The 12336-nt window shown below is 39.7% G+C and overlaps 1 protein-coding gene across 6 annotated transcripts in view; it reads right to left on the bottom strand.

Moving 5' to 3' along the window:
• PBRM1 (polybromo 1) overlaps window positions 1-12336 on the bottom strand; it is a 355730-nt gene that overhangs the window by 216811 nt on the left and 126583 nt on the right. For all 6 annotated transcript variants that reach the window (XM_029599448.1, XM_029599445.1, XM_029599446.1 and 3 more), the window contains exon 13: window positions 6463-6604. In XM_029599448.1, coding sequence (XP_029455308.1) covers window positions 6463-6604 — 142 coding nt within the window. The remainder of the gene's footprint in view (window positions 1-6462; window positions 6605-12336) is intronic.

Here is a 12336-nt window from a genome sequence, read left to right as displayed (position 1 = left end):
AAGACCACACCGTCGGGCGTATTGTTTGTCAATAGTTGCACCTGCGCTGAACCAAACACCGAGATACTCCAGTGTCTGGGATGGCTGTAGATTGCTCTTAGCCAAGTTCACCACCCATCCTAGTTCCTGTAGCAAGGAGATCACCTTATGTGAGATCTGAAGGCTCTCTTCCAGACTCTTGGCCTGAATCAGCTAATCATCTAAGTATGGGTAAACCAGAATGCCATCCTCTCAACACTACCGCAACCACCACCATAACTTTGGAAAAGGTTCTGGGCGCGGTGGCCAACCCACAAGGCAGCGCTCTAAACTGATAATGTTGCTCCAAAACAGCAAAACGCAGAAACCATTGATGCTCCAGACAGATGGGAATATGAAGGTATGCCTCTGACAAATCCAGAGACATCAGAAACTCCACAGACTACTGACATTATCATCGAGCGTAAGGTTTCCATGCGAAAACGAGTCACCAGCAAATGACAGTTAACTCCCTTGAGATCTAGGATGGTGCGAAAGGAGCCCTCCTTCTTGGGCATAATTAAATAAATGGAATATTGACCCATATTTTCTTGAGACCTGGGCACCGGAACTACAGCCAGCAGGCTGAGGAGTCTTGACAACTTCACTCCATTGCTTGTCTTTTCTGCGGAGAGTTGCAGGGAGACATCATGAAGACATCCCGAGGAACACTGAGAAACTCCAGAGTCTACCATCTATGACTTCCAGAACATACTGGTCTGACGTGATCTCGACCCACCTCTGATAAAAAAAAAAAAAAAAAAGAGACAACTTCCTATCTCCTGTTCCCGGGGATGGGTCAGCACACCTTCATTGAGAAGCTTAGGGCCTTCACCCCTTCTGGGCTGCCTGAGACAAAAGGACTAAGACCTACCCAAATGCCAAGTCTTCTAGATAGCTGCTCCTCTGTAGGGTCAAAAGCATCTGAAACCCCTGGCACTACCTCTCGTGCCAAAGGAGCGCATGGTCTATTTCTTATCCTCTGGTAACTGAGGAATCTGGGCTTTACCCCACTTATTAGCCATATTTTCTAGCTCACTCACAAACAAAAGTGATCCCTTAAAGGGCAATTTCATAAGATTAGACTTTGAAATTGTATCAGCCGACCAATTCCTGAGCCATAGCCAATGCCTGGCCGCTATTACAGAAGCCACCTCTCTGGCCAAAGTGCAGACCAGGTCACAGCCCGCATCTGCCAAAAAGGCGGCTGCCGGTTCCATCACTGCTCTGGAATTCATGCCAGATTCATTGACTTCCTGAGAGAGAAGTAAACAAGAGCGAGCCACCAGGGAGCAACAAGAAGCTATCTGCAAATTCATTGCCATTTCTTCAAAGGCCTGCTGAAGGATGGCCTCAACTCTATCTTGGGCATCCTTCAATGCTGCTCACCCTTCTACGGGGATAGTCGTCCGCTTGGTGATGGCACATACAAGCACATCCAATTTAGGAAAACCCAAGTACTCTCTTGCAGCCGAATCCAGGAGGTATAGCCCTTCCAAGGTTTGTCCCCCTTTAAAATTAGCTTTCGGGTGCCCCATTCAAGATCAATCAATTCTTGAATAGCTTCCATAATGGGGAAGAAACACGAGACTTTACGGAAAGAAATCAAAATGGGATCTTTCTTTGGCTCAGACCTGGAATCAGCCCCTAGTACCCCAGGCATCTTCAATGTCTGAGAAATCAGAGCCTGTAACCGATCTCTGTGAAAGAGAAGCAACATAGTTCTAATGGCTCCAGCCACGGAGGAATTTCCCCATCCTCCAGGGAGTAAGGATTGACTTCATCATCTGGCGTGACCTGCAGCAGGCTTAGACGTCCTCCGATGCTTACCTGCAGCACCAGGCGGTAAAGAATCTGCAGCCTGCGATGCTGAATTAAGATTGCCCGGGGCTAATGACTGTGCCTGAAGAAAGGCCTACAACCCTTGAAAAAAATTCCACCGAAGAAAAGGCAGATGGGCCCATGCCAAAAACAGGGGGTCCTGCGGCCACTGAACTACCTTCCCCCACTGAAGAAAAAGTTATGGGAGCCCAAATCCCAGATGAAACCACTGGCAACTCTTTTTCCATTCCCACATCATACTGGGAAGGACCGGGTTTAGCAAAATCAGACGGAGACAAGTCTCCCTGAGCCTCCAAACAGTACTGATAGAAGTTAGAGGAAATGCCAGGCTGAGGTGCCCGAATATGGCAAGCACCACAAAGGATAAGGCGCTTAGGCTCCTTTGCTATTGGCACCATGGTCATTTAACAGCACACTCTAAACAGGTGTCTGACAAGTGTGCGCCCAGCTATGCTTGCAATAAGCATTTATAAAAAAAAAAAAAAAAAAAAAAAAAAAAAAGGCGCTCAAAAATTAGGTGCCTAACTTGAGCATCCATCTAAGCACCCTGAAGCGCACTGTGCGTCCAACTAGGCACCCTTAAACACACATCTGAGCGCCCAGGTAGGCATCCCTATGCACCCAACTGAGCGCCCAGCTAGGCACACAACTAGACGCACAGCTGGGTGAGCAAGTACAAACTGACATACCTAAAGAGGGCAGTCTTCTGCACAGAGAAAAGGAAAAAAAAACAAAACACACACACACTGCCACAGACTACTATACGGCAAAAAATCTAAGCCTCAGAGCAGAGTCTAGCCCAGAAGGTTGCTCAACTCACCAGGCTGCCTGAGTCCCCCAAGCTCCCCTGGAGGCAGGAACGGACGCTGGATCTGCGTGCCAAGCACAGAGACCAGAAGGGAGAGGAATCCCTAAAAACAACTCCCCCTCTTTGTTTTTCTTTTTTTTAAATACTCTTTACCTGAGCTCAGTCCATCCCGGCCGAGAAGAGTCGGTCTCTGGCTGCGGGGGGAGAACGCATATACATTCACCGCCATGCTCGGCTTCCTGCATCCGCTTGCCTTTCAGCTGGGTTGTTTTTTTTTGTTTTTTTTATGTTTTTTTTTTAACAGCTAAGTCCACGCCGGCAAAAGCCAGCTACCTGACCAAGGCACTCAGAGTGAAGAATTTGAAGAAATCACCTCAGGAAACTCAACTGAGGAAGGGACCTTAAGGTATCACCAGAAGAGAGCAGGGCAATAAACTTTTCTTCTTTTCTCCTTCTATAAAAAAACAAAACAAAAAAAAAAAAAAAAGGCAATCCCCAGTAGGGAGATGCACGCCCACCATCTGCTGTAAACGGTGAATACTGGCAGGCTGATGTCTGCACAGGAGTATATATACCGTGACGTCAGCTTTGCTCCGTCTCCATCTGCTGGTAGAGGTGCATAACCCACTGGGTTCTGGATCCACCTATCCAAATGCTAAGAAAGAGTTTCTTTATTAGTAGACCTAAAAGTTGAGGAAAGAATAAATGGAGTATAATTAAGTTTAACTTTGAAACAAGACCTAAAAAATGTAGATATATACATTATTTACGATTTTACGATTTTTATATACCGATGTTCATTTCAAAAAGATCTCACATCGGTTTACAATAAGGTTCAATAGGTAATTCACTATCCCCTAAAAGGGCTTACAATCTAAAATTTTTGTACCTGAGGCTAAGAGATTACAAAAATAAAATCATGAAAATCAAAGTTCTTAACAATTAAGCAAAAGGTATAACAAGGAGCATATTAAACAAATAACACAATGGGGAGTGCCCCTTTGTCGCACCCCTTCAGCGCGCGGCGCCTGCTGGCTTGGCGCCTTTCAAACTGCCCGGATCCGTTTGCGATGATGTCAGGGGAGGGGGCGGATCTCAGAATCATGGCTTTCTCCACAGAAATCTCTCCTCAGTTTCAAAGGCAGTTTTTTCAATTATTTTTTGTCTTTTTACCTTGGATGTTAGCTGTTACAAGGTGATCAGCACTGATGGGTAGCCCTCCCCATCACAAGCGCCTGCTGGCTTGGCGCCTTTCAAACTGCCCGGCTCCATTGCGATGATACATTAATATATCAAATGTGAGAAGCTTCTAAATGAGCTGAGTAAGTGGAAGATAGAAATGAAAGGTTGGTAGACAGGGTTTCCAGTTTTAAGAACATAAGAACATGCTATACTGGGTCAGACCAAGGGTCCAACAAGCCCAGCATCCTGTTTCCAACAGTGGCCAATCCAGGCCATAAGAACCTGGCAAGTACCCAAAAACTAAGTCTATCCCATGCTACTGTTGCTAATAATAGCAGTGGCTATTCTTCTCTAAGTCAACTTAATTAATAGCAGGTAATGACTTCTCCTCCAAGAACTTATCCAATTCTTTTTTAAACACAGGTACACTAACTGCACTAACCACATCCTCTGGCAACAAATTCCAGAGTTTAAGTGTGCGTTGAGTGAAAAAGAACTTTCTCCGATTAGTTTTAAATGTGCCACATGCTAACTTCATGGAGTGCCCCTAGGCTTTCTATTATCCGAAAGAGTAAATAACCGATTCACATCTACCCGTTCTAGACCTCTCCTGATTTTAAACACCTCTATCATATCCCCCCTCAGCCGTCTCTTTAGAACACTAAGCTTGAGAAGCTCCCTTTGTTGGCATGCGATAGGCCACAAAACCCAAGCAAATTCATGAGAAATTCTTAGCTTGGGAGGAAATATAAATACAACATAAACAGCAAAAAACGTGGACTGAAAGAAAGATTTCTAAAATCAAGTTACGTGGCATACCTTTAAATTTCACTGCATGTAAAAATACATTGAAAATAAATTAGGATAATAAAACAAAAGATTACGGAAGCAGACGAAAAGAACAGGCAGGTTGATAATTTAATTTAATATTTCTATTCTGCAACAGATTCCAATAAAATGAAGGATTAAGACTTTACATTATAAAAAAGCCAAAAATTATAGAATTAGCCCTTTGATGTAAAACCCCCAACCCTTTTTCTTCTGGCATATTCCATCTGTCTTTTGCTATGATATCTGAATGAAAAGCCTTAATATCACACATAAGTTAAATGGTAAACACGCAAATAAGTTACACCAATTTTGAAAGCAGACATGCACGTAAGTCTGCTTTGAAAATTAAACCACCAAATCTACCTGCACACACTTTTACCTGCTATTTAGCACATGGAAAGTATTGGGGAAAATTTTATGTCCATAGTTTGAATTTTCAAACATGTGTGCGTCAATTCAAACCTCTCCCCAACTCTGCCCAGAGGATTGCCTCCATGCAGTCTGAGTACAATTTCATGTGACCAGGATAGAGGTTTATAAGTTTACCTCATATCCATGTTTTTGTTCAGATTTTTAGTTTTGTGGGGTTTTTTTTTTTTATTTTGATTGTATTCTTTTTGTCTTGCTCATCTTAGCAAATTGCGTTGGCAAGGATTTTGTCCATGCGTGTTTCTGTATCTATTCTTTGTTTTTATTCTGAGATCTGCTTAGGGCAGCAGGTGCTGCATTGAGCGGAATCTACATTCATATAAATAAGATATCATGTGGGCAATTTTTAAAAAGCCTATCTCTGTGAGTAAAATACTGTTTTAATCACAGAAATGTTTTTGCAAAATTACCCTCAAAGTCTAGAACAAATAGGTTGTAATCAGAACAGCTAGGGCTTTCCATCCTGATCCTAACAGTGAAACACATAGGATAAATATTTTACTAATATCTGTTTATAAAGAGAATATTTTTTTATTTCATGGCCCCTTACAAAGAAATTAACATTCTGAGCAATTAAGAGAATACAATTGCTTTAAACAAGTATTCTTCATGTCTAAAATGAACCAAGGCACACATGATTACAGACAAATTTAATATTATGATCAATGCAGTGGTACAATTATTTATTTCATCATCACATTCTTCACAGAATCTGCTGTGTTGCACATTTCTGTAGGTACCTTGGCAGATATGGTCAAAATGGAATATATGTTTTAAGCTATGTTAAATATTTTGGTTTTAAATGTTGTGGCAGGATGGAATTGGCCTTAATATGTACTTTTTCAACACATCCACACCCACCAATCCCAGTTTTCCAAATCAGCCCAGGATTTGATTCAGCAGCAAGAGAGAAAATTCTACAGCGTATTTGCCTAAATTTGAATATCAAATGTAATTTTTTTCTTCAAAAAATAGTGGTTTTCTAAGCTTTGTGTATCTTTTTTTGAATGGGGGAGGGACTATAGTGATCAGTGCTGGGAAGGAAGGAATGAGGATTGGCATGGGGATAGAAATCAGAAATAGGAGAGGAGAGATTGCCCAAGGCACACCCTTCTCCTCCTCTTGCAGTCTGATCAGCAAATATACGGGGGACAATGGAGCACGAGATACATATCTGCGTGCACACCCAAGTCTGGCAAGTTATCACCTTTTAGACACACCCCAGTTTCCTACAATTCCATGAGAGCCTGTGCAATTCTGTGGCAAGTACCAAATTTTGCAGCCATGCTGCAGAATGGTGGGAGATCAGGAGTCCTGACTACACCCCCAAGAATTCCATATAAACACCTCACCTGCATAAGCTGTTGCAGCTTGAAGACTCTCTTGTATATGGCTGAATTTGGAACATTGTAACGTTTGGCATTTTCAAACATTAAGTTCAGATCCGCCTCCAAATGGTCCAAACTCTCATAGTCTTGGTTCTTTAGTTTGGTTCTGTGGGTACAGATACATAAGATTACATAATTGTATTCTAGCTTTGTGAGCACAGTACCAGTTCTTGAAATTCAGGAACATAATTGTGTAATAAGATATTACCATAGAGGCTCTATAATACGCATTTACGTGTTAAGTGTTAATATACGAGCTCTGTAACACAAATACAGAAAAGTCAGTGAGTTGCCTGTTTAAACTTGCAAAGATGGCACTTAGATCAATGGTTCTTAACCTTTTACATATTAAGGCATCCTCCCCTTTTAATAATTTCACTTGGGCTCTGAGTTCCCCATTACTTTGTTTTATGAAATAAAAACTGAGGTTGCCCCTAGATTGATGTCATTCTATGAACTTAAATTCCTAGTCATACCCTGCGCTCTGCTGAGAAAACCTTTCTTGAAATTCCATCCTATAGAGCCATATATCTAGTGGCATCTTGTGAGGGTGCTTTTTCAGTTGCTGGCACAGTACATTGGAACACTTTGCCTAAACTGTTGCATGCGTTGTTTGATTCAGAAATGTTTTAAAAGGCTTTAAAAATGTATTTATTTAAGAATGCATTTGGTGGAAACTGAGGTCTAAAGTACTTGCTACTGCATCTCAGACAGATGTATGTGTCTTGGAACACTGTGCAGCTTTAATGCAACCATGACTTATCTGTGTTCATTGCATTTAATCTTGACAGTTTTGTTTGATGAGTTTGAATTGTTTTATTTTGTGTGATTTTATTTATTTATTGGAAGTTTTTATTTTGTGAATTTTTTTTTTTTTTATAGAAGTTTTTATCATGATTATGTACATACTGTCGTGATCCACCGTGGTCTTGTGGAATATGTGGCATATAAATACTGAAAATAAATAAAAATAAATGAAATACATTAACTAAATTACATCAACCAATCTAACTAATCTTTTATCCATTGAAAGGAATCAATATATATATAAAATCATATATGAGGATACATTGAACACATCCCATTCAATTTTTAACCGTTTTATTTCTTCATATTTTTCCAGACAAATCTTTATCAAAAAACATCCGTATAGCAGAATAACATCTTGCTAAAACATATACATCCACTCTAAAATCATTACAAACATTATTGTTTCTCAAAAGAGCCTACCACTCTTTTGTCCATATTTATCTTTCACACCCAATCAAGCTTAATCAAGTTGTATCATCCTTGTTTTCTTTTTCTTTATGATTGCACCATATTCACACGTGTCCACAGACATGTTTCCAAAGGTTCAGACACCCCAGAGGTATTCATAAACGTATTTCCATAGGTTCACACACCCCAACATAAAGGCCTCGATGTTTCAACACCCAAACGGCTTCATCAGGGGGAATTTTAACAATTTTCATCTCATCTTGAAAACAGAAAAGTACATATATTCAGAACCATGTTACATTTTCCCACATCTCGCATGTTTTACTAAAAATAAAATCTCATACTCACATAGAAAGTATCTCATTTAAACTTTTGGCTCTGTTCACTTTTGCCTTCCATTTTCATATTCCAGGCGTGATTCAATTTTGCACAGAGCTTACCTTTGCTTTCCCCAAAAGACTCGCCTTCACTCAAGCTACAAACGCCATTACTGGCTGCTTCAATTGTTCAAAAAGGAGGCACAGACTCCACGGCTGCGCCTTAGATTATAACCCCTCCCAAAATCATACGCGGCATCTGTGCCTCCTTTTTGAAAAATTGAAGCAGCCAGTAATGGCGTTTGTAGCCTGAGTGAAGGCGAGTCTTTTGGGGAAAGCAAAGGTAAGCTCTGTGCAAAATTGATCTCTTTCTCTTTGATAAATTGCTATAAAATAGGACAAGATTAAGGTGTCTATGCTATATGTTTTCTGAACTCTTAAGAGTCAATGAATCAAACCTGATATGAAAATGGAAGGTAAAAGTGAAAAGAGCCAAAAGTTTAAATGAGATACTTTCTATGCGAGTATGAGATTTTATTTTTAGGAAAACATGCGAGATGTGGGAAAATGTAACATGGTTCTGAATATATGTACTTTTCTGTTTTCAAGATGAGATGAAAATTATGTTTGTGAATACATCTGTGAATACCTCTGGGGCGTCTGAACCTTTGGAAACATGTCTGTGGACACATCTGTGAATATGGTGCAATCATAAAGAAAAAGAAAACAAGGATGATACAACTTGATTAAGCTTGATTGGGTGTGAAAGATAAATATGGACAAAAGAGTGGTGGGCTCTTTTGAGAAACAATAATGTTTGTAATGATTTTAGAGTGGATGTATATGTTTTAGCAAGACGTTATTCTGCTATACGGATGTTTTTTGATAAAGATTTGTCTGGAAAAATATGAAGAAATAAAAAGGTTACAAATTGAGTGGGATGTGTTTGATGTATCCTCATATATACCAGAACCTTTCAGATAGGCCTTTTTGTATACAGAAAATACTGATTTATTAATATTATATTGTATTGATAAGCCATATTGGTGGTATTAAGTATTGAGGTTTCTATTCTAAGTCATTTTGTCTGATTCAATGTATTTGCACTTTTGCAAATGATTTATGCGTGATAAATAGTTAAAATATTTTTTCACTAATATTTTCAATATTCTATTTAAGTTTTGTTTCATCAGTGTTCCTTTTTAATTTTATCTATGGCATATATATTTATATAGTAAAAAAATAAAAAGAATACCAAAAGCTTGAACACACTATTACTGCAAATATATTATCTCAGTATGATTGAACTTAATGTGATGAAAAAGCCAGTTCATAATACACTGTATCCAACAGTGAACTGTATTAGCTTGTTTGCATATTGCAAACAGGCATCAACAATCTTGTAAACATCACTGGAATTGTGCCAATATATGAGGCAAAGTCCACCTCTAAGATATGTGCTTTAAAGCAATCATTTGATAGTTATGAGAGCCATCATAAACAAATACAAATATATATATATATATATAAATGCTAATTGTTAAGAGGACAACACACATTTTCTAAGATATGTATCATGAAGACATTAGTTAATAGCTAAGACAGCTATCATGAAAATACTTGCTGAGGGTAAAGCTGATTTCACATATGCTGAGGGTTATGTGGATTTCACATAAACGCATTACACAGTTATATTGTATATGAATAAAAGGGATTTTTTATGCCAGTGATGAATTCAAGATTGTTAACGCCTGTTGGCATGATGCAAGCAAGTTAATACAGTTCACTGCTGGATACAATATATAATGAACTAGCTTTTTCATCCCATTACGTTCCATCATACTGAGATAATATTTTTGCAGTAATGAAATGTTTTCATTATTTTTTTTATTTTTGTACTTGTGGAATACCAAGTAGTTTATTTCATTATCAGTGCCATGTTTTCCATATATATAGATATATACAGATATATATCCACACACACATACATACAGATATGTAGAAAACCTTTTCTAAATGCTAAAACTGACTGTTGACAGTTTTAGTGTGCCCCTTGGGTCTGCTTGAAGTCATACAACTTGCTGAAGCATGTTTGTATTTTGTTGATGGCCACTTGCAGGTACTTTTCAATGTTTAACTGGCTTTTGCACTTGGAGTTTATAGCAGCAATGGCAGAAAAGCCATCTTCATACAAATAAATCATTGCAAATGACAGCAACCTCTGTCATCTCTCTCCATTTGTGATGAGACACAATGGTTCTATGGCAGGTGACCTTTTCTTCTTTGGATCTGCTCTTTGAGGTGGTGAGGCAAGTGGTTCCTCTCCTTTTTGGCTTCTCTCTTTAACCAGTGGGCAGAAAACGGGGACAATGACTTTCCCCACTTTTCTTCATAAAGCCAGTAGGGAGTGAAGGTAGATTAATCTGACTTCTCTCTATGTGAGTGAGCATGGGCTAGAAGCACATAGCATTGTTTAGCCTCTGTTCCTCTCTCTTGTGGGTTGGTAAGTGGAAGAAGATAGACCACTCCTCTCTTCTGAAGCAAGCCGAGAAGCAGCAGCCCTGTTCACCTATAGGGCCTTTCTTCTCTAATGGCATGGTGAAGCGGACCTGCTCAGCTGCAATGCCTCTCTACACTCTGGCGTGGGGGTTGAGGAGGAGCAGCCCCACTCGGCCATAGAGGGTCATACAAACATAGAAATGACGGCAGAAGAAGACCAACAGGCCCATCCAGTCTGCCCAGCAAGCTCTCACACTTATTTTCATATAGCTTTCTGTTAAACCCGACCGCTGAGTTCAGGGCCCTTACTGGTAACTTTTTGATTCCAATTTCCTTCCGCCTCCGCCACTGATACAGAGAGCAGTGTTGGAGCTGCATCAAAGTGAAGTATAAGGCTAGTAACCTTTGTAAGGAGAAGTTACCCTGATGTTTGTATACTCATACTGCTCAGATCAATGCCTTGTTAGATGCTGTCTGGATGTAAATCCTCTTTTCCTCATTCCCCTCCTGCTGCTGAAGCAGAGCGCCACGCTGGATATGCATTCAAGGTGAAGTATCAGGCTTGATTGGTTTAGGGTAGTAACCGCCTCAACAAGCAAGCTACTCCCACGTTTATTTATTTAACCAGACTGTGTAATTCAGTCCGTGTTGGTTGTTGTCTGAATGTAAATCCTTTTATCTTCATTCTTCAAATAGAAGGCTGTAGAAGATGACCATAATGAACAACAGCATCTCATTCCCCTAGCACTGGACTGGAGAAGTGGTCTCACTTAGAGACAGAGTCTCTTCTTTAATGGACTGGTGCCAGCTATCTCACATCACTCCCCCCTGTGATTTGCTAAAGCATCTCTCCTTGAGGGGTTGTTCTATTCAAGCTGAGAACCAACATTTTACAGACAGAACATCACCACTATTCAACTAATCAAAGGGATAATCTACATGTGATAGGCAGGCATTGAAACTTTTCTCAGAAAAGTAAATTCAAATGTTTAGTTTTAATTTATGTAATTTGTACCCTTTGATACCAGTTCCTGTATCCCTTGTTCGATGTAATGCATTCGTTTAATGCTGTTTCTCGTTTCGCTGTAAACCGATCTGATATGTTCTTTTGCACATGAATGTCGGTATAAAAAAGTTTCAAATAAATAAATAATAATAAATAAATGATTTTAGCTCAGTATCAAAAGTAGTTCAAAAGCATAGTCAGAAATATTTCTGCCTTCCATTTTCTGCTTTTGAAAACTCACCACCACCACCCACAGACAGCATAAACAGCTCCTAGACAGCAATAGTTCTTGCAGTTTATCAAATGTTGAGTACTCTCTTGAAGTTGGCATCATAATTATATAGACCAATGAAATTGAAATAATCCACAGCATAAGTTAAATGTACACTAGACTGACTTTTTATCACTATGAATACGAAAGTAACACCCAGGCTAAAGTTACAGAGAAAAATGGTATGTGTCGTTTTGTTTTGTGCTGCAGCCGAACTCCACAATACTTGCTATGTCCATTTAACAATGACGACGTGTCAAACAGTGACATAAGGACAGGATCAGTGTAAGGTTTGTGGGTGCCCCATGTGACTTCCAAATTTGGTGCCTTTGCATCTGACTATTCTGTTGGGGCTGGCACTACCTTATGACCTCTACATAAGGAAGGATTATCTTTAATTACCAACCTCCTGGTGGCAGCCAGAATGAGTATTATGGGGAGCTGGAATTCCTCATTGAAACCATTTGTAGAGCATTGGTTTGAGATGGTCTGTAATGTATTTGAAATGGAGTTAACTTTTTATGTGA

Source organism: Rhinatrema bivittatum, chromosome 4 (assembly GCF_901001135.1).
Source record: "Rhinatrema bivittatum chromosome 4, aRhiBiv1.1, whole genome shotgun sequence".
Taxonomy (NCBI): domain Eukaryota; kingdom Metazoa; phylum Chordata; class Amphibia; order Gymnophiona; family Rhinatrematidae; genus Rhinatrema; species Rhinatrema bivittatum.
The sequence above is the reverse complement of the archived record's forward strand: the minus strand, read 5'-3'. Positions and strand labels throughout refer to the sequence as shown.